This window comes from Ambystoma mexicanum, chromosome 2p (assembly GCF_040938575.1).
Source record: "Ambystoma mexicanum isolate Mex_15411 chromosome 2p, UKY_AmexF1_1, whole genome shotgun sequence".
Taxonomy (NCBI): domain Eukaryota; kingdom Metazoa; phylum Chordata; class Amphibia; order Caudata; family Ambystomatidae; genus Ambystoma; species Ambystoma mexicanum.
The window spans coordinates 15,649,542-15,672,575 of record NC_090923.1 but is presented as its reverse complement, the minus strand read 5'-3'; the positions used below and the strand labels follow the sequence as shown (position 1 = coordinate 15,672,575).

General features: G+C 46.4%; 1 protein-coding gene across 9 annotated transcripts in view; it reads left to right on the top strand.

The window, feature by feature from the left end:
- LOC138566143 (zinc finger protein 773-like) overlaps positions 1-23,034 on the top strand; it is a 225,801-nt gene that overhangs the window by 14,565 nt on the left and 188,202 nt on the right. For 8 of the 9 annotated variants that reach the window (XM_069643153.1, XM_069643152.1, XM_069643150.1 and 5 more), the window contains exon 3: positions 15,508-15,600. The exons of the other annotated variant lie outside the window; for it this stretch is intronic. In XM_069643153.1, the coding sequence (XP_069499254.1) occupies positions 15,508-15,600 (93 nt within the window). The remainder of the gene's footprint in view (positions 1-15,507; positions 15,601-23,034) is intronic. 9 annotated transcript variants of the gene reach the window in all.

Below are 23,034 nucleotides of genomic sequence, written 5' to 3'. Positions count from 1 at the left end.
GGGCATGTCAGTTTCCCCATAAAAAGTGAGCGAAAGCCCAGAGGAGTGCAGCTGAAGGATGTGCTTCTCTGGCATGTACATGTGAACAACCTACACTTTTGTAAACTTACTGTTGCAGAAGATCTTTAGGGTACATGTTTCTAAATGCTGCCTGATTGTTCTTGAAAACATCAAGATGCCATACCTTGATTGGTGATGGCCTAATAGCTTGTTATAATTTTGCACCACATAAAGCCTTTTTTTTCTGTCAGTACTGTGCTCACATGTACGAATAAATGTACCTGTAGCCTCTACCCCTTGGGGTCCCTCAGACTTTGACACACGTTTGGACTAGTGGTGACCTTTGTAAACACCACACCCCCTCTCTCTAATAATGGTATACAGAACCAAGAGTATGTTCTAACTATTGTCAGGCGGCTACCCCCGTATGTGATATATTGTCTACCTCAGCCTTAGGTTCCGCCACTTGGGCTGCCCCTCCAGTTAATAGTCCCAGGAGGGGACATACAAGGAATGCTGGAGAGGAGCTGGAAGGAACAGCTGCCCGAGCTGCACTGTTCGAGGGGCAAGCTAGAGAGAGCCTGTAAATTTGAACCCTGTCCGAAGGGGGATGCACGAAGAGGGAGTGGGGCTGGAACTGGGATAGTAAAAAAAAACACAACCAAAGCTCAGACGACTCTCCTAGAAGCAGCCTGGAAGGTGCTAGAAGAGGAAAGGGAATCGAAAGCAAGAGCCATCCTGGCAAGAGGAAGAGTAATGAAGGAGGAGAATGCTGACCCCATGATGCAGCCCCACTACAAGGAAGGTAACTGGGAGAGCAGGAGACCCGGAGAGTGAAGCATAGTCGTAATCGTCGCAGCGAGAAAAATGAATAGAACAATTGGCGTAATCCTACTCTTTCCAGTGGGACACAAGTTTTCAAGGAGAGGAAGAACCACCTCTGGGCAACATACACTGGTGCCACTGAGATAGAAATAGAGAAGAACAGTGGCAATAATGACTGGGCTCCTCAAAATCGTCCCAGTAAGATGCAACCTAAGAAGGTGAGTGAGAATCTTTACTGGGTTCATCATCCTCGTCCCAATGAAAGACAAGCTAATAAGAGTGAGACTCGCTACCGGGCCCATCATACTTGTCCCAGTGAGGACCAAGTAGCAAGACTCGTGGGAATCATTACTTGGCTCAACATACACGTCCGAGTGAAAGACCAAATCACAAGAGTGAAAATCGTCAATAGACACATCATATTCGTCCCAGTGATAAGCCAAGAGATCAGGGGATTACAAGATGTGCTAAGGAGACGCCTGTTAATAATCCTCAAGATATAAGTTTGGTGTCAGAGAGAGACTTTCAAGTTCATATGAGAAGGACACAGTGAAGAAACCTCTAGGTTTTGGAGCATATGTACAGAGGGACATGAACTGTCAAAAGAAAGGGAACAAAGGGGCGTGGAAAAGCCCGATAGGTGGGCTGAACTAACTGTTAAGAGAGATGGCCAAGGACTAGCTGAAAATTCTATATTGATAGACTTTCTGAGACGCGTCCCCAGGAGAAGGGAGTCATTCTCCTAGACTTTAGTTGTTCAGTATTAGTGGTAGGGTCAGAGCAGCCTAGTTAGTTGTGTTAGGTAGGGAAACCCATAGCTTAAGAAAAGTGAGGCCTTTCTTGCCATTTTCAATAAAAGCTTCTTGAGAATTGCAATTTCTATATCGGCCAGTGTTTTTACACCAATTGACTTTTTCAGAAATGTTTGCTTTTTTCCAGTTTTAAAAACAGTATGGTATAAGAGAAACATTACTTGGATAAATGACATTTACATGCAAATATTCACTTCATATGGTCCCCGGGGCTGAGAGTGAGTAAGCTTGTGTATGTGCTTTAAAGATGAAGAATAGCCCATTGCATTTGGCTCCTACAGGTTTCAATTGGGAAAATACTCTCAAGGAGTGTGCACGCATGCGCGGGCAGTCTTCTCTGAGCACGTGTATGCAACTTTCAGTCTGTGTAGGTGTGCACAACATTCAACGAACATGTGTTTAAAGCTTTCCATCACATTTGACTCATCTGACTTGCTATGTACAGATGTTGAACTGGAGATCTATTCTTCTTTAAAAAGGGTAGAATGTTAAAGCCCCCTTGCCCGTCACATTTCACGTAGGGCTACCAGCTCTGCATTTACAGACCAGGGATTGCATGGGTTTTAAATTTCCCATGATTCCCACTCAATAGAATGAATTCTGAACTACAATCGGTTGCGCAGGCATGTCTTTACTGAGTAGACTGTGATTTTGACTGATACTCCTTCAAACAATAGTGTTTAGGGAGGATTGCTTGGGCAGTGTGCTTGTTCTGGAAGCAAGACAACGCAGAGCAACACAGGTTTGTATCTCAGTCCCGCGCTTAGAGATTGGTCCCTGTAAGCGCGTTATAAAAGATTGATTGATTAATTAATTTCATGACAACACTATGGCCTACGTGATTCAATGCCGGCATGAGCCATGGATTCTATTTTAATTTGGTATAATTCTCCATAAACCATCTGCTTTCTGCGTTGCAGGAAATGCTGTCCGTTTTATTCTGTGCCACTCAATACCAAAAATGCACTGGGCTCCAGGAAAATGACATTACATTTGAAAACAGAACACATTGCAATTCTGTCTTATACTGCTCATGTGCTCCTATCAAAACTAGTATCTCCTTGAGCTCCTCTTATTCCCGGGATTTACCATGGACAGCAATATAGTATTATCTGGTGTTCTATTAAGTTTTTCCTACTTGCATTTTAAATGTGGCTTCTCATTTTGGGGAAGAGTGTGGGACTTTCTGGCAGTTTTTGCAAAATAGCAAGGTCCATTTCCATCTGCCTGTCTGGAAGCCATTTTTCAATATATGGCCTGCTCATCTGCTTGTCAAAAGGCTCTTTCTCCAGCCTGCCTGGAAACCAGTCTACAATTGGACTCCTTTCAGCCCCTTCCCGTTATATCCTTAAATATTTATATATCGCCTTTTCTATCTGTGTGCCAGCTATCTAACTTGGCAAATGAATGTATTGTAATGTGTATGTCGGGAAGAAGAATTAAAGATGCTTCATTTCTGTGTGATGAGTATTCGCCAAGGAGAATTTTATACTGGGTGCAAGACACTTGTTTTCTTATAAGTTTGTTTGTCTCAAGTTTCTATGATATTGGATTATAGAGGTATACATTTTTAAATGTAATATATTTTGGAGTAACAATACTGCACATTCACTTTTTCTTTGCTCGGCAAGAAATAAAAATGCAGTTTTTGACCTGCAGGTGTAATGGCAGTGCATCACACACATTTTCTTTCATGCTAATATGTGCCCATGCTAGTTTCATTTTCCTTTGCCGCAGTACCATGATTTCAGTTAAATGGATTTTATTATGAAGGGTCTAAAATTAAGGGATGCAATAGCTCCTTTTTTTTTTTTTAAGCAATAGAACCGGGGTGGGGAGGGGGGGCATTACCAGTCTTGTAATGCCCCGGGATGTCAGTTACGTTAAAGCCCTCACTTCGCTCAGGATTGTAAATCCTTGGGCATTACCAGACCGGTAATACCCTGTCCCACAGGGTTCTATTGATGTTAGGATCCTGGCACGTTGTACTGGGGGTACTAATGGTTTATTTTTCTCGAGTTGAGAAACGGCATGTAACCCGCTTCTAAACTCGAGAAACAAAATGCAAAAAACATGGCCGATATGGATCTGGGAGAAGGGACTACACGTAGTCGCTTCTCCCATTACGTGATGGATATTCACATAGTGGAACTGTGCTGGGAACTTCCCGGTGCCACCAAGGGACAGAGCAGCACAGTTAAGTGGTGGGGGTAGGGAGGGTAGAGGATATGTGGAAAGGGGGTTGGGGGGGGTTGAGGGGGCAGAGGACACAGGGGTAGCATACTTGGCTTCATTCCCGGTGAGGGAAGATGGTGGCCTTCCGTGCTGAGGAGGCTCGGTGCACGGTCTTTCACAGTGTGGTAAAGACCCCGTTCTAAGCCTCGTCATTGGCTGGGGGGCTGCCACACACCGCTCACCAGGTACTAATATTCATTAACTCGCATCTGGCAATCTTTATGGGGCGTAGTCTTTAAAACTAGTTTAAACATGATCCTATGGCTTCCGTCCCCTTGTAATGGAAATTGCAGAGGTTGTGGCTGTGCTGCTCCAAGCCAAAGCCAGTTTACTTGTAGAGACTTGTTGTCACAACCCTCGCCCAAAACCCCCTCTGGCAAACCCACTGGCCAGGTGGGGTCAGGACTCGGGCCTCTAGAGCCTGGCATCCTCTTCAAAAGCCCTCATGGGGCCAGTCCTGGCACCTATAGCACCAGGCTCATACACCATGAAAAACAATGTGCTTGGGAACGACTTTATTGTATTGTCATCCAACATGGAGGCATCCACATAGCTTGGTTCCTAAGAACCAAGCTATGCGGTCTAGTGTTTTGGGTGTGGTAGCCTAGGGAATACTTTACCAGGACTATTTTGTTGGGGCTATTTAAACCACACCCGAGCAAGACAACACGCTTCGCGTTACTTTGTAGCTTGCAACGTGACGCTCACCGTGTCCAGCTATTCCCTCGAACCTCGGAGAAGCAGAACCTGCAAGGAGACAAAAGGAACATCATTAGCAGCAGAATCTTACCTGCAGTCTTCATCTTTAAACACTTGCAGTTACTGAGAACAGCTTCCTCGAATCTGCACGCCTCCCGGACAGAAAGACCTGAAAGAGGAAGATGGAGGCAACATTAAAGAAAGCAGTAGAGACATTTACAAATTACAAACTGCTCAAAAGGCTTACCTGGCTGGTCGCCTCTCGGCTGGCACCACTCCGGACATTCCACTCATGCTGAAGAACACCGCGTCATAGCGCTCTTAATGCGCCATCATTTACCAGCGGGGCTCAACCAAGCCAGTTCGCCGCGCTGAAGCTCCGCATACCTAAGGGAGAAAAAAGAGACATTTTAAACAAAGAAAGGCATGCAGGATAGCAACAAAATTAAAGAACAGCAATAAGACCTACCTGAACAATAACAAACGGGCCGGCATCGGTGAAGTAACTGGACCGCACTCACCCATGAATGACAACGCGCCCCTGCAAAGAAGGCAGGACGGAGAGCACACCTAATTCTACCACAAGGTGAGGAGAGGGCGCCAGAGGGACTGAAATCATACGGGGGTGGAGGGAGGATACTTACCCCAGTCGGTCAGTCTTGAACACAGTCCGCCTGTATTTTCAGGCAGAACCTTCCCCGCAGACCACATCAGGGCAAAGCTGAGAAGCATACCAGCGAGTAACCCTGCTGGGTGGCGTCCCTGTGGATTCCAGGTGAGCGTAACACTTGTCCTATTAACAACCAACAGAATTTGGTTTATTCAACATTAAATGAAAGGCATGGCAAGATGCAGTGGAACTTCGAATGATGTTTCTTTTCTTCATTTAATCTTTTTATTCTTTTAGTTCAACAAAATACATTGCAAGATACCATTTTTGAAAATGAATGAAAAGCTTATTTCTGTTATAATTCACAAGTGCACCTTCTGCAAGCAATATTAGGAACATGGAACTGTGATATATTTTCTGGTAATCGGGGCCTGCTGGATTCTTTTGAATGTAGCAAAGTTCCAACCTCCATAGCAATGTGTCTCTGCAGGACAATCCAGTCTCTGGAATCCATGTATTAAGAAAGGGCCTAATATGCGGTTGCTGTTTATAGTCTCTTCCATTACTGTTGGGTGCACAGACAAAGAGTCACATTCCGTAGACGCACTCTTTCTGTCATGGCAGCAAGAACGAGGAATACATCCCCTGCAAAACGCAACACCTCTGCCACTCCAATATACTCCCCTTTCTGTCATGGCAGCAAGAACGAGGCATAAATCCCCTGCAAAGCGCAACACCTCTGCCACTCCAATATACTCACCTTTCTGTCATGGCAGCAAGAACGAGGAATACATCCCCTGCAAAACGCAACACCTCTGCCACTCCAATATACTCCCCTTTCTGTCATGGCAGCAAGAACGAGGCATAAATCCCCTGCAAAACGCAACACCTCTGCCACTCCAATATACTCACCTTTCTGTCATGGCAGCAAGAACGAGGAATACATCCCCTGCAAAACGCAACACCTCTGCCACTCCAATATACTCCCCTTTCTGACACAGCAGCAAGAACGAGGCACGCAATTCCTGCAAAACACAGTACCTCTGCAATATATTCCCCTTTCTGTCATGGCAGCGAGACCGAGGCACGCAATCGCTGAAAAACACAGTGCCTCTGCCACTCCAATATACTCCCCTTTCTATCATGGCAGCGAGAATGAGGCACGCAATCCCTGCAAAACACAGCGCCTCTGCCACTCCAATATATTCCCCTTTCTATCTTGGCAGCGAGAATGAGGCATACATCCCCTGCAAAAAGCAGCACCTCTGCTGTTAGGCAGAAACCTGTGCAGTTCCCTCTGGGACCACTGCAAAAGATTTAGGACTACAGGTGTTTGGCAGTAAACCCACTTGGTAGCAGTCTGTACCACACAGATTCACTTGGTAGCTGTGGCTGAGCAGTCGGACTTCCCTCAAGAAGAGTTAGGCAGTATACAGAGTATTCACAATAGGTCAAGAGAACACAGTAGAACAAGTAAACACTGACCAGGGCTTGGTGTAAAAGAGATATAATTATTTATTTAAAACCACATCTAGAAAAACACACAGGCACTAATAGTAAGCAATTCAAAAACATGGTCACTAAAAGATATACACTCCCTTAAAAGAATATTAGACAAGTCGTAAGTAAAGCCCCACTTATTTTCAGACAGCGGTGAGCGCTTAACGTAGATGGCACTCTAATAATTCGGTTTAAAAAGGGCGAGAAAAGCAGAGAATAAATTGTAACGGATCCCAACACTTTTTCACGAACACAACAAGAGAGGAAGGCAAAGTAACACTGTGAATTCAGAGTCAGTAGGCCGGATCCGCTTTAAGAGGATCTAAACGAAATGTGTCCAAGGTCACATGGTTGCAGTGCACAAGAGTCTTGTAACGGTTCAAAAAGGAGTTGGACCAAAGAAAGGGAACAGTTAGAGTGTCAAAGCGGCCAGCCCCGTCCAGAAGGTTAAGGGGTTATTATTACCTTGTAGCAATCTTTAGAAAGGGAGGCCTGGCGGACACGGTACATAAAAGTGGTGAGAACACTCCAGCAGGGGCAGTTATTCCTGGCAGCAGATGCAAGTCGGTGCTTCGTCCGGGGGAAGAGAGGATCTCGTCGGGGAGGAAGACAGGAGTCCGTTGCACTGCCAGGGAAGAAACCAGCCGCGGAGTTTCTCAGGTACAAGGAGCGGTCCGTTGATTCGCGGCTCAGTGGCGAGTGGCTATCCGGCTGCCGGTGTGCTTGGCACGGGCAGTTCGACCACAAACCGGTCTGGGGTGCGAAGAGAAGAAGGTAAACTGGTTGTGCCCACCAGTCGGGGGAAGAAGCCTCTCCAGCCGGGAGATCTTCTCTGTCGTTGGGAAGTGGTGAGTCGGTTCCGCAGGGCTCCACCGGTGGTGTCGTCGTGGTAGGTCGGCTCAGCTTCTCCCTCGTCGGATTCTCAGGTCCTGTGGCGACTTCTGAAGTTCCAGTCCCAAAAGCCCTGCTTTTATGCAGTATACCCCCATTCACTCAGCCTAGCTGTCAATCAAACATGCTAAGTGGTGAGCCGGCCGGCTCACCACTTGGGCCAATCAAACAAGAGTGCGACTTGAGTTACCAAGGTAACTCAGTCCAGGGTGCCTAAACCCCCTGTGGTACCCAGACAGAGTGGCACCACTTTTGGATGCTTCTGTGGAGAAGCCCGTCAAAAAGTGGAACAAAGGGCTCGACTTGGGTTGGAGTCACAGAAGAGAACACAAACGCCATTTTAGAATCGAGTCCTAGCAAAAAATACCAACCGGTGAATTAATAATTAAATAAACCGGCGGTATGTTCGAGGCTATGAGAATTAATTAATTAAAGTTGGTAGCCTCGAACAATGGGAAAATCCCATAGGGAAATATTCGCGGTCGGATATAAAAAGTAGTTTCCACTGCCACAACTTGATCAGGGGGGACGGAGACGTGCCCCCTCGACTAACAGACTCTGGGGCAATCGAATTGTCCCGACCAGTACGTCTACAATATGATGGTTTGTACTGGTTTCTGTTAATAATTTGGGACTAGTAAAGCCAATGGTGACTTTACATGCCCTAGGAGACAGTAGGCCGTCCCAGGGTATGGAGTCTATGGTGGGGTGTCACTTTGACACCCCTGTGTTACTGCACGGAGGGTGCTGTGTAACACACATGGTAAAAACACATGAGACCCTATGGAGTAATGGACCCCATAGTCCATAAAATAAACACATTAACAGTCCAAGGAACACCATAAATCAGGCCCAAGAGTGGGAGAAAAAGAGTCTCACTCTTGGCAGGAGAAAAAAACAAACTCCAGAAATCCAGCAAAGCTGCTGGGGGACTCACTAGGTTAGGAAATTCAGCCTAAAGAGAGAATTGTCCCTAACATCTGCCACTCCAATATATTCCCCTTTCTGTCATGGCCGTGAGAACGAAGCAAATTAACATGGGGGGGGTCCTGGGAGAATCTCTGCCAGACATTAGTCTTGGTTATGAGAGACTTACCCAGAGTCTTTAGCTCACTATCTTTCACACAGAAGAAATATCCCAACATATCAGTCCAGCACCAAAATGCTAGTCAATTCTCCTCTGAACAAGAGTACCAACAGTAACCCCAGACACGTGTTTCGGTCTGGTTGGACCTCATGAGTAGGGTGTAGCTGTGCCTCTCTGAGAATATTGAGCAAGGGGTCCACGTCTGGATTCCCCTAGTAACTTAGGGTGAGACCCAAAGTTACTTAAATATGCAAATTAACAAGGGGGTCCTGGGAGTCCCTCTGCTAGACATTAGTCCTGGTTACTAGAGACTTACCCAGAGTGTTTAGCTCACTGTCTTTCACAGAGAAGTATCCCAAACATAGAACGAATCATACCTCCCCTGCAAAAAGCAGTCCCTCTTCAACGCCAATATATTCCCCTTTCTGCTCCCATTTTAGTTTAGGCAAATGTTTGTTCGCTTAAAAGTCCTTTACAGTAGCCCTTCAGGTAATCGTGCATATCTTTAACCCCCAGTCCTAGCCAGTTTCTTCCGGGCCATTCCTTTGTCTATGTGGACCATGGCGCAGGCTTAAAATGGCAGTTGTACTGACCTAACTGCCCCCTACCCCCATTCAGTTTTTGTTGTGGTTTAAATTACACTGGTTTAAAGACCTCAGAATTCCCGAACTACATCCTGTGTGTTTGACGGTTTGTAGGGTCAGCCTTGACTCAATTACCCAGGTAGGGTGCGATTTCTACCCCTCCAACCCCACCACCCCAGATAGGGCTGTGTGAAGTGGGCATGGAATCAAAAGTCATATTTTATGATAAGGGGTGACCCAGGAGTTTGGTCTAGTGTTTGGACAGTCTCCCTGAATGTTCGCACCCCTTGATACACTTGACAAAATACAGCCAGAAAAATGTTGTGAAGTACTCAGAAATATGAAACTGGCACTTGAGGGTAGCAAGTTAATATTTAATCTCGCATCTATTTCCTACGAGCTCTAATTCTAATTGCACCTGCTATGGAAACAGCAATTATTACTTAGCATATTGCCATATATATGAAGAGCGCTATTGCATAAGCTAAGAGCATGGTTTACATTTACTAAAGAACAAGTACAAGCAATTAGTTGAGGGTACCAGCTTGAGTAACATATAATTTATGTTATGTTGGTCTATACTAAGCTATGGTTGGGAGTGGTGTAACAAACGCTTGCAGTCTCTCAAAATCCATACAATTCGACTTCCACATTTAAACTCACGCTTTTAGGGCTCGCTGGGCTGCATACGAATGGACCACGACTCCCTGTCAATCTGGCCTGCTTGCGCCTCTGTTCGAGGACCTGCGATGGATGTACCTTCCCAGCCCCCAGGGTTCGAGTTTTCCTGTGGCGCTGTGTGTGCTACTCCGTCAGCCTGTACTTTTTATTTTAAGATGGGCCTTTGGTCTGCCTATCATGTGCCTCCATTTACGTCCCCTGGAAAGTTAAAATCTAGAGCTTAAAACTGTTCTGTGCTTCGCTTTGAACGCATGATCTACCTACGTGCAAACTCAAGAGACGGGTGTTATCTTTGACCATTGATTGTTTCCCTTAAAGTGGATGGGCTTCTGCTCGGGGAAAGAGTAACGTGTCATTTGCTCCTAGACAACTTCAATCTCCATCATAGTAATTGATCTTTTGAAGAGATAAAGAGCGACATTTGCTTTCACACATTTCTTAACTGTGTGCATGCATTGGATGTCTATTGGTGCTTCCTATCTTATCAGATCTAACTGGTGTTAAAAAAAAAAAAAAAGGCTTCTCTTGAACTCACTATTTGCCATTTGAGAGAAAGTCAAAACCCACTTGCCTTATTCATTCAAGGCACTATATTTTCTACAGCAAGTGTCTACATCTGTCTCTTGACACTAGCCATTGCCGTCTAGGGAACCGTGTACATTGTATTCAACTCACATTAGTGGTCTCTTGATGTTGCCATTACTGAAGTCACTTGATCTGTTACTGTCGTAGCTCGTTCGTCCATCATCCATAATTCATCATCCATCATTCATCATCCATCATCCATCATTTATAACAGATTGACTGACTGCCAAAACCCTTGTCTGTGCCCTGTGGTGGGATTGGATGGCTGGCTAGGGCCCACTCGTGGCTGAATGTATTCACTGCGTGATTATATGCTTTCCTGAGATCGATACCCGATTGTGTGGAAGACGCTGCTGAAGACCAGGTGTGAACATACTGGCTTGTCTTCGCCCTACCCTCCGCCCTTTTTGGACTACCTTTCCCTTTCTGGGACTGTTTCCTGGCCTTTTCTATACTGCCCATCTGTTCAATCTTCCTGCACCAAGCACTTGGAAGTGGAAAGTCTCCCGGGCCTGAAAGTCAGGAGACTTACTGCTACCTGTATTTTGGATTTGTAGAGCCATTTCCTGCCATTGTCCCCATCATAGGACCGTCCTCTAATAATTGATTGCTTCTTCCTCTCCCCCCTCATCTGTCCTGGTCCCTTGTTCGGGTTCCTACATCCTGTGGTCGCTGTTTCTTCAAATGCTGGTGCTTCTTTCCCCCTGAGCTGTTCTGGTCCCTTACTCTGGTTCCTACGTCACCCAGTTACTGTTTCTACACATGATGGTGCTTCTCTCTTCCAGGTCTTCTTGGTAGGTGTCTTGTTTATTGCTGCTTTGGGTTGTCCGCATCTGCTTCTTTGCTGGATCATTGGTTTGATTTTCCTTAATGTAGAGGGTCTCGCTGGTGACTAGACTGATGTTAACTTGGCACCTAAATTCGCTATTCTCCTCTGCCATTCCTGGGATGAACCTTTATCATCCAGCAGCGTGAGTACTTGTCCATGAGTCCTGGGGTCTTGATATATTCTTCAGATCGTTCATAAGGGGTATCCCGGTTCTGCGAATGGTGGGGTTGTGATTTTCCTCCCATGACTCCCTCCCAAACTTCCCCCCTCCAACCCCCACCTCCACCACCATGTCTATTGTCTGTAGGTGGCTTGTGCTCTCTCTGTAACCAGCTCTTCCACTGGATTGTACTGAGCTTTTCCTTATTGCTGTGATGAGCCTGTTGGAATGTTCCCCTTGATCTCAATGGGGAAACATTTGAGAGCTTCTGGAAAGTGCCTCTAACAATGATTTACATGGAGCAGGTGCCCCATAGGGTCCTCTAGTTTTGTGAGCAATGCCAATTTCATGCTTTTTAGCCGTACCAGTGATTTTGTTACCAATATTAGAATAATTACTCACCGTAGCTCACTCGTTGCCATGGGATAACTTGGGTTATTTTGGAACTGTGTTACACTTGTTTCCTGTGGCTTCTAGGGCTGCTGGGACTTTTTATTGGCACTGTACGCTGTTTCCTAATTGTATCTACCAATTTAAAAGTGACCGTTGTGGTCTGCCTGTGTGTTTTTAACCTTTAGTCCCACCGGGTAGTTCTCTGTGGCTATCACTCGCATGTTAGGATTGCATGTGCTCTGCTCTATGTGAGGTAGTGAGGAAGGCTATTTAACCCATGATGTGGGATTCTGACTGTCGGACTAAATGTGATGCCCCGTTCTGTTTTTGGAAATCTCTCTCCTCTCCCTCCCACCCATTTAGCATTATTGTTGGTCTGGTGGTCTGCCACTAGGTGGTTATGATGGTGCTGTATGGTCTCCACACCCCCCAAACCCCCAACCATTTAGCATTACAGTGAGTCTGGAATTCTGTGCCAATGGGTGTTTATCATGATGCTGCCTATATGGTCTCTTTCAGTTCATTCAATATTGTAAAAGGACTTTGTTGCCAGTTCCCAGAGCCCCCCTGTTTGGCAGAATCCTGTGCAGTGCCCTTAGGGACCACTACACACGATTAAGACTACAGGTGGCAATACAAGCTTTACCTTTGGTACAAGCCTGTACTACTATGTCAGAGTGGTAGCAGTAGCGGAGCAGCCAGGCTCATCTCAAGACTATATGAGCAGTAGCAGAGATTACACAAAGGGACTACAATTACTGCGACTCAAGCAAACACTGACTCAAGGTTTCAGGTAAAAAATATAAGTACATTTATTTTTAAACCATCTGTTATTAACATGACACTTCTATTAATTCAAAAACCACACGTAAAATATACTACAACTAACCAATTCACTTTGTACAGTATTCTTCAAGGTAAGTGCCCTGTGTTTGAATGGACCAGTGTTATGAAACGGAACATGTTACCGGGAATACAATTGCGATCACTTTTTTACAGTTCGGTCTACTAGATGAACGCGCATCTGCGGCAAGGAATGCTACCGGGGTAAAAACACACTTAGCACTCGAAATACCCAGAGCGTTGGGCAAAAATCACAGGCTATATGTTGGTTAGGCAGACAGAATCGAAGAACACACATTGACAGGAATTCAAGAGTCAAGGGGGCCGGAGCCAAAGTCAAGTGACACCGGGTGCCTGTTGTCGAGGATCACACAGTCGGACGATTCGAGATTCAACGTTGCCAAGAGTACTTTGATATTGTCAATGTTCGGAAGCAAAAGTTATAAGAAGGGAAAAGTAAGGACAAGCCTTAAAGTAGAGAAATGGGGATTTCCCCCAGAATTCCTCAAACAGGACACCGTACCTTGCTCAAAGAACGAAGCTGGTGCCACAGCAGTTGTTCCTGTTGGTTTCCCGCAGACCCACGCTTTCCTGCAGCTTCAGCACGAAGAAGGATGATGTGAGGGGTCCGCACCACACAGGGATGAGGCCGGCAGCAGCGACAATTAATAAAAGGTGCGCTCCTTAAAAACAGGAGAGGTTCTTCAGGTGGCTATCCGGACCACTACAACACTGGCAGCGATTTCGACCACGAAGGCGACCTCTGGCTGAAGATGAGCTGGTTATCCCCACCAGGTTCAAGGGAAGTCGTTGAAGGGTAAATAGCTCAGGACTGCAGCAGGGCTTCACTGTTACGGGGTAGTTGCAGCAGTCGACCTCTCCTCCACTTCTCGTCAGTTCCTTGTAGTTCCAGTGGCGACTCTCTGACTTCCAGCCCAAGAGACCTGCCTTTTATGCGCAAAACCCCCATTCACACAGCCTGGCTGTCAATCACCCAGCAGAGCAGGGGGGGTTGTCCAGCCCGGACAACCACCTTGCCCAAGCATGACAAAGTGCAACTTGGGTTTCCTAGGATACCCTGTGCAGGGGGTGACTACACCCCTCCCTCACATTCAGCCCACCTAGACACCCAGGCGCCTTGAGGATTGCTTCTAGGTAGAAGCCCACCAAAAGACAGTGAACAAAGAAGGCAAACCTGGTTTTCCGCGCAAAGTAAAACACAAGAAGGAGTTTAACAAAAAGAAATGGCGAAAATAAACCACACCGGAGCCAAACTAAAAAGGATTTGCTCAAGCGGGTTTAAGCTTGAGGCTAGCACAATAGCCTACAATGTTACCACGGTTATATAAGATAACCGCTGTAGAAATTTAGGGTAGATACCACTGCCACCAGCCATGTCTAAATGTTAAAAGAGGGAAACTATGCTCTAGGAGGTACAGATAACAAGAGTTAAGAGTTAACCCTTCCAGCACTCCATGTAAGATGGCGTGTATTGGATCTGTGGTTAAATTTGACTAAGTAAAGTTAATGGTAACTTTACTCTTTTCTGGGGGACAGTAGTCGCCTCAGAAAATGGAGTCAGTGGGAAGTCTGAACAACCCTGTGCCACGGCACTGAAGGTGTTGTGTGACACACACAAAGAAGGGGGCTACTGAAGTGGTGTACTCCAAAACCAACAATCACAAAAAAGGGTCAAAACGCATAGCAAAATACGAGTAAGAGTGGGGGGAAAAGCTCACTCTTACCAAGTGGAAAGAAACCACTCCATAGATCCAGCAAAGCTTCTGAGGGACTCACTAGGCAAGGGAAATTAGAGAAAATTCTCACTTCATGGCTAACAGCCCTGGTGTGAGTGTTTCCCTTGTTTCCATTCCGGTCACACATAGCAGCTCCCTTCTACTTGCTGTCTGTCGCGAAGGGCCTTTCAACGCTCCTTGTTCTGCTTTCCCGCTTCACCTCTCCCTCGCGACAGCCGCGTAGCGCACTGCTTGCTCTCCTGGATTCCCGCGGCAGCTGGTGTTCGTGGGAGTGCCACAGCTCCTGCTGCACAGACCCAGTAAGGAGGGCAGCAGGACATAGACACTCTCACGGCCGGCCTCAGCGTCTCTTTCCTGCCCGACGCGGCTCCCAACACCTGGGTCTCCAGCGCCATTCTGTCCACCCCGTTCTCCTCCTTCCATGCGGCAAGCATTTTTATATCTGTTAGGAGTGTTAAGTGACCCCAGGTGTGGGTCATTAAATTCAATTGCGTGACTACGACACCCATAAGGTGGACGTGCCTGGTTGTTTGCATAACTCTGTAGTCTCCTTCTTCCTCTCAGTACCAGAGTGGTGTTTGGGAAGGTTACTCTGGTATATGTTTGTAGCAACCAAGTGATGATGTGTCTTCCTAGTTAGTCTCTTCCTCATCCTCGTATTGAGGTTGTGTTTCTGGGGGACAGAAAAGGGAAACAGCTGACGATGGCCTACAAAGACTGGGGGATAGAGGATTAATTGTGAAAGGGGCTACCATGTCTCCCCTATGGACATACTCTTCCCACTCCCCAAGTACCCTCCACCCAGGTGATCCTCCCTTGCATAGCCACCCCCAGGTTTGGGATCCAAAAGCGATGGCCTTTGCCTGGTCACCTGAGAGGAGGATGCAGGGTGAGAAGCGAGGGCACCCACCGGTTCCTCACACATGGAACATATGACCTGCAATAAATGACACAGTTGTTTGATTCCTGCACAAGGACCTGCAGCAGATTAATAAATATCTTTTTTCTTTTTACAGGTCCTCTTATTACGACAACAGTCTTTGCATTAAAAGATAAAGACACACATGATCTGTGTCCCACCGACCACCGGAAGCCAGACAGGAGACCAGGTACTTATTTTGTCAAATTTGGAAATGTATTGCTGACTAAACAGTGCTGCAAACTGTGCCCATAGCGTGGAAAAGTCGTGGAAAAGTCGTATCTGAACAAGCGCGCACCTCTGCAATATCTGTGAATGGTGAATAGCAGCACAAACCTGAGCACGATTTGGCAGAGGCCGGCTGAGCGAATATAAAGTGCACACCGAGTCTGGGAGAAGTAGGATGGAGAAAGGAAGATGTGTGTGGGAGCGTTCCGGGCGAAGGTTGACCGGAGGAATGCAGGCGTTGGCGACCTGGATAGGAGAGGTCATTAGTGGAAAGGAGGAACGATCTGTGGAACATGATGCAAAGAGAGGAGGAGGCTTGGTAAGGGCAAACAGAGTGGCGAAAGGAAGCTCTGGGTACTATAGTGGAGGAAGAGAAGGGGAGAGAGGTGTGAAAGAAGGGACAGAGCAGCGGAAAAGAGGAGGAAGATGAAGAGAGGGATGTGTGATAGAAGGCATGGAGCAGAGAGGCGGGAGGACAATAAGGATGAAATGAGCCTAAGACTGGAGGAGAGATGTGTGATGGAAGGGACTGAGCAGCGAGAGGAGGACAATGATGAAGAAAGATTAAGACTGGAGGAAGGTGGAGGAAAGATGGTGGAGGAGAAAGATGCGTGATAGAAGGGGAAAGAGCCGGGAGGAGGCAGTGAGGATGAAATAAACATAAGACTGCAGGTAGGTGGAGGAAACTCAAGGGTACATGAAGGGCGAGAGAGCTAAAATACCAAGATAAAGGATCTTGAAAGATGCTCAGAAAAAGGAGGAGGTTATGCAACAAGAGTGCACAGGATTCGAAACATCTGGAGCCGAGGAGGCAGATCAAGAGATGGAAGGAGTGAGAAGGGGCTGGAATCCAAGGCGGAAGGTCTAGTCCTTCCTCCTTCGGTTCTAAGAAGGCACAATGGTTTAGAAGAATAGCAGGGATATAAAGGATGCTCTGTGACGCTGCAGGTGAATTACTCGCAATTTCCTTTATTGCTGTCACATCAGGTTGTATCAAGTAGCTTAATGGGAACCCACTGACTCCCATTGACCAGTCTTGCATCTCTCCAACTGGCCGGGCTGGAACCCCTTCACACAGACAGTCCCTCACGCATACATCAGCATTCCGATCTCACAGCAGGCTCTCCGACCTCGCACATTCCGTTCAGCCACCCAAGCACTTAAGAACAAGAAGAGCCAGGAAGACCAAGAGACGGATGAAGTGCTAAAGCCCAGAGGCAGCCAGTAAACAGTGTTCTTGCCATCCCAGCGCTTGCAGAGACTCTGGCAGAAACGCTGTCACCTTATGCCACTAGGTGACAAAGTGCAAAAGTGCACAAATAAAAAGTCCTAAACACGGTAGAAAATTATCAGCTGCCACCAGTCCATCCTGGACACATTGCATTTGTAATCCAAAACTTGCAAGGCTACAAAGTATCCTAAAAACGCTTCACTTTAGGGCGATGGGTGAAGTTTTATAAATACAAGGAATTCACTAAGGGAGACCTAGTCTCCAAGCAATCAGTTTCCCCATAAAATGAGCGCAAAGCAAGGGTAGTGACGTAGAGGGCTTCACTGCTCACTTTTGTGCCCTGAAACACTTGTGTGTATGGGCGCGAAATAAATAAAATTTCACATTATGTCAAAGTCAGGTTAGCAAGCAAGAGTGCAAAAAGAGCGGGTGTTCTATAGAGGTCTGAGCGGGAAGTGGCGAAAAGAGAATCTTTCCTAGAGTCAGTCTGCATTGAACATTGATCTAAAGTCGTCTGAGAGCACAGTGGGGCTGGCGGCCGCAAGTGGATTTGTATCTCCTGGAGTATTCTGAAGGTCTGATGGATCTTGAACCCCATCATTTATAAAAGGAGAGGTTTCTTGGCTACATCATCGGCTTCAAGCACTGGATCCACAATGACGACCTGGGGCGCAGCGCTGATGAACCCCTCCCTCCGTACTTCGCTTTCCCAGCAGGCATTCACCTTCCTAGACCTGAGATCTGCTTTGATGTGTCCCAGTAGAGAACCGCAGAGCTGTCACTTTTCTTCCTGCCTGATCATTCGTTTTGGACTGGCACTCGCTCTGTCCGGGGGTGTGGCACTGAGGTGCAGGAAATAATAGCACTTAAGGTAGAGAAGTGCCCAGAAAGCGCGTATGTACATGCTTGATATGTCTGTACTGGCCTCCTGATCATGCTTGGGGGGGGGGGGGCATGCACCTACCCTCATCCTGATTGCATACATGAGTGTATGTCTAGTATGCCATTTGCAAAATCTAAGGTTGATGTCTGGAACGTTTTGAATGAATGACCTCTGACATTGTTACGGGCGGCCCCACAGACCATTATTTTAAAGCCTGCTATGCCACTGGAGAAAAAGAGGGACCATGTGCAAAGCAGTGTTGGTCCAACTTATGAAGTGGAAGTCTAGCCCGAACAGTCAGGTAACCAGTAAATCCATTGGGCCTCACCAGTGAGATGTAGGTTGGACTGAAACATGTCTGAGGTTTCTTGTGTTTCCATAAAATGGAAGTTGGCCTTGCAATTCTTTCTTGGGTGCTCCCATTGGTGGACGTACCTGACTTATTTTATGATGCTGTTCCCCTTCTGCAGTAGCACAGACAGGATAAAAACATTGCTGTGGAAGTTTGTCCAGAGCATTGCCAGTCTTTAAGGATTATTCCTAACCTCAAACCCACCATGTGTTGTGGCGGAATACAAAGGTGTAAACGCTAGAGGCCACTCGGGCCGCTGCTCCGCGATCTAACGAGGCGGACACCGAGAGCACAGAAACCTTCCCAGACCTATTTGCACCTATGTCAGTCCAGGACGGCTTCTCTCCAGGGGGGAGCTGGTGGTGTTGTGCACAGTTAATGGCCTCCTTTCTTTGCAGCCTCCATTGCAAGGATCTGTCTGCATTGCATCCTTATGACCTCAAGCTCCCGCAATCTCTACTCTACTAGGTAGACTTGTTGCCCTGGCTTAGTTCCATAATAAAGGGCTTAGCCCAGGAAAACGTACATGGACACAAATCCTAGATGTAATCATGTAAAACATTACAGTAAAGTGCTTTTCACTCAATAGAAATAACATGTCATCAAGCAACATCCACAAATTGTAAGAAAGCCCAAAACAGCTCTTATCACATGGGATAGTAGGCCCAACACTTGCGGCCAATTGCTTTTACATTTGTTTGCTTCGGGAATGATATGAATACCCAGAGGTTTCTAAGCGCGGACCCGGGGTTCGAACCTGTGTTGCTCTGTGTCGTCTTCTTCCAAGGCAAGCACGTTGCCCCTGATCTATCCTCCCGAGATGCAAAAAGAGTCACTGGAGCGCAAGACAAAATGCCTGAATTTGACAGAAGCTTCCAGATGCGGAGGCGGATGGAGGTTCAGAATGGAATACATGCCTCTCTACGAGCCCAACGTGTGAGACCTGTTTGCTGCATGCTTGCAAATGATGTCGGTGGCAGAGAGGCCCTGGCTTCAGTGTCATCTTTGTGTGCAAATTACCACCGTTGCACTAAACTAAGCATGTTTGTGTTTGTTAACAAGCAATGCAGTCCCTGATATTTTATGATGTATTCAGCACACACAGAGCTGGGCCCCAAAACTTGGACAGTCGTCTGGGCACAGAAGGAAACCAAAGGAGGGATTGTAGCTGCAGAAGTGGAAACGGTATGGGGAGTGCCAAATGTTCAAATTTAGAATACAGCACACGTGACCTGCACAGTAAACCCTGTGTTCCAGTACCCACTGCGCAATATTGTTTATTTATTTATAATGCGCTCCAGACCCATAGGTTACCGGGCGCAGCAGCAAGTATATGCGAGACTTACAATGTTACATGAATAAGTTTACAATATAACAATATTACATGAATGAACAATTAGCAATATACAAAGTTAGCAGTTATAATATACAATATACAAAGTTAGCAGTTATAAACATAAAGGGTCGCTAAACCATCTGAGTACATTGAGTAGGGCTGCGCATGTGAAGGTTCATAGCAGGTGTCTAGTCATTGTTAGCGTTAATATGTTTAATGAAGTTCCTTCTGAAGTGTGGGAAAGGTTGGTCTACTCTTAGGTTGGGTGGCAAAGCGTTCCACAAGTTGGCAGCTCTCACAGGGAAGCTGGCACCACCAATTTTGGCAAGTCTAAATCTGGGTACTACCAGGCAGTTAGAGTTGGCAAGTCTCATAGGTCTATTAGATGTTTTTCTTTTTATTTTGTCCGTCAAGTAACTAGGAGCAGCATTATTTAGAGCCTTATGGGTCAAGGAGATCATTTTTAGGTAGATTTTATCAGTGGAGAGCCATTTGTGTTGCCGCCTAATAGAGGAGATGTGCTCCCTCTTCTTTATGCCTAGTGCAGCTCTAAGAGCATTGTTTTGTTGAGTTTGGAGTCTTTGGGTTGTGGCTTTATTGGCACCACTGTAAAGGGCATTACAATAGTCGAGTCGGGAAAGTATTAAGGCTCTCTCCAGGATTTAACAACTAGTATTGGGCATGAAGGGCTTGCCTGCTCTTATCAATTTACAGGTGTAGGCAGTGGTGGAAGCTAGGGAGTTGATCTGTTTGGTGAAAGACAAGGTAGAATCGAGGTGAAAACCGAGTGTTTTTACTTCCCTCGAGACTTTGATAACATTTCCATCTATGCTGAAAGCTGAGTAGTCCGGGCCCAATTTGTTAATGTTGGCTTGTGTGCCCAGAATGATCAACTCTGTCTTATCATCATTCAGGCAGAGACCATGAGTAGCCATCCATGCCTGAATGATAAGATACACTCTATTCACCAACTCCCTGTCCTTGCTGTGATCCCCTGAAAGTGGGAGGCGAATCTGTGTATCATCTGCATAGTTGGTGTAGATGATACCAAGATTGTCCAGATCATCGAACAGAGGTTTGGTGAAAATATTGTAGGGGAGACGCAGGATCCCTGAGGGACTCCACATGTGATGGGTATAGGGTCTGCTGCTGCCGATGGGGGGAAAAAACTCTCATAGTTCTCTCACTCAGAAAGGATTCTATCCATCTGATGGCTTGGGTGGAGAAGTGAGCGGCAGAGTCCAAGTGTCTGCAGAGGACCTTGTGGTCCACAAGGTCGAACGCAGCTGAGAGATCTAGTAGGAGGAGGAGGGCTGTTTTACCTTGATCTCTCAGTTTGTTTATTTGGGTCTTTAAATCGATGAGGGCTGTTTCCGTTTCATGTAGTGTGCGGAAGCCAGATTGTCTAGATCCTAGTAGCTTATGCAGTTCAAGGTATTTTTGAATCTGTATGTAGGCCACTTTGTCCAGGATTTTCAAAAGAAATGGAACTGTAGTGATTGGACGGTAGTTAGTGGGGATAAGAGGGTCTAGAGTTTGCTTTTTAAGCAACGGGTGCACCCAAGATTGTTTTATGTTGGTTGGGATGATGCCTGTGGAGAAGGACGCGGTGACAAGTTTGGAGATAAAAGGTGATAAATCTCTGGCAGCGTCTTTTATTAGCTGTGCTGGGCAGATGTCACCTTTGCAATTAGATGGTTTGAGGGTAAGGATGATTTTCTCTATCTCTAGTGTGGTGGTTTTAGGGAAGGAGAATTTGCTGGACTGGGGATTGTGAGTGGCATAGGGTGGTGGCAGAAAAGGAAGGTTGAGCAAATCTTTTTTCAGTTGAATTTTATTTTGGAGGGTGTAGCTAAAGCATGTTGGATATCTGTGCACCAGGTCTGATCTTTAGTGCAGGTGTCTGGTATGGTAATGGGTGATTCAAGTTCCTTCAGTATGGAAAGAAGTTGCCTGGAAGAAGTACTGTACACTGGCAGTAGTGGGAAAATGCGTCAAAATAAAGTTCCAAACGGCGTGAAACACCTTGTACCCCCCACCTATGTGTAGTCTCTAACATGCTTACACCCTAGACAGCATTACAATCAAATATATTTTACAAAACGTTTGCTGTTGCTTTGCTGGTCAACCGATCAAAACCTCACCAGTGGTCTGTGCATAAACATTTAGGCGCATGCATGCCCATTAGGTAAGTTGTTTTTGAATGTTTGAAAGATGCTTTTGTGGTTCTGATAGCTAATGCATAATACCTGCAGTTATGTATCGCTCTGTACCAACATGCAGTGTTACTGCGTGACATTAGAGAGTAGTTGTGGTCTATGATATGAAATTAGGATATGATAGTTTATTTATATAGCGCCTATACACAATTTGTTTCAAAGCGCTTCAAGGCAAGGGAGGGAACAAGGGAAAATACAATGACATTCTTACAGGCCATGAACAGTAAGTATGGGAAATTAACTATCGTACTCGGCCTGACGACATTTCAGATCGTGCAAGAGCTAAGACACAGATAAGGAAGGGAGGGGGAGAGTGGGAAGGAAATGGAAACAGACAGGTGACTACCGTACTAGGCCTGACGACACTGGTAGAGCGGGAGATAAACAAAACGTGAGGGAGAGGAGGGGTGCATAAAGGGAGGGGAGGAACAAAACAAGCGACTAACGTACTAGTTCTGATGACATTTCAGTGCTGGAGGGCAAGGGGGAGGAGACAAACAAGGTTGCTATCATACTTGATCAAGGACAGTTCTGATAGAGTAAGTGAATAGAAGAAAGTGAGGGGAGGAGATGGGGGGGGGGGGAGGCAGTGTTCAGCAGTGGCTCCAGTTTTGCTGAGTCCATCACTTGCATAGGAAGATGTGGAGGTGGCCCTTTGGGTGAAGTAGGCATCCGGGCTGAGATGGGGCATGGAGAGGGAATTAGCCTTGGGGCAGGGATATGCATCGTGGCATGGATGGGCCATGAGGTGGGGATCTGATGGGTAGTGTGAGAAACCTGTAGGTTTTCTCACTTCTACTCACTTTTGGGTCCTCTATGCAGTTGGCCAGGGAAAGAAACCTCTGCCCCAGAAGTAGTAGTAGGGTATTGTTCATCTAATCCCATGACTTCAGAGCAAGGTTCGGATTCTACCAACCAGATTGAACAAAAGAAGAGAAAGGGTAAAGGTAGGATAGTTAATAAATCATGGTAGCCCCCTTATTCTCAAGACTTCCCTGACCTTCATGGGTCATTACTCAAGTGTTCCACTTTCCTCTCCCCTTGAAGTGCATAGGAACACTGGGACAAGGTAGAGGCCACTACGAGCTATGAAGATTACCTCCCTTTACCATTCAAGTACTGACAAGAAGAAGGCCCAAAGGTCAGGCATGTCCCAGGAACTCACTTAATTTTGGTCCGGCAGGGCAAACCCCTAGCTTACACCTGCAACCTATTAAGCACTCGAGTGTATAAAAACAGGATTTGCAGGGAGTTGAGAGGAGAGTTCGAGGGAGAACAAGCAGGGAAGCCAGTCCGACCTGAGTCGCCCACGACCAGCTGGAAGAGGACAACGACATGCCGAGGCACTGAAGGGCTGCAGGCTGAGGCAGACAGA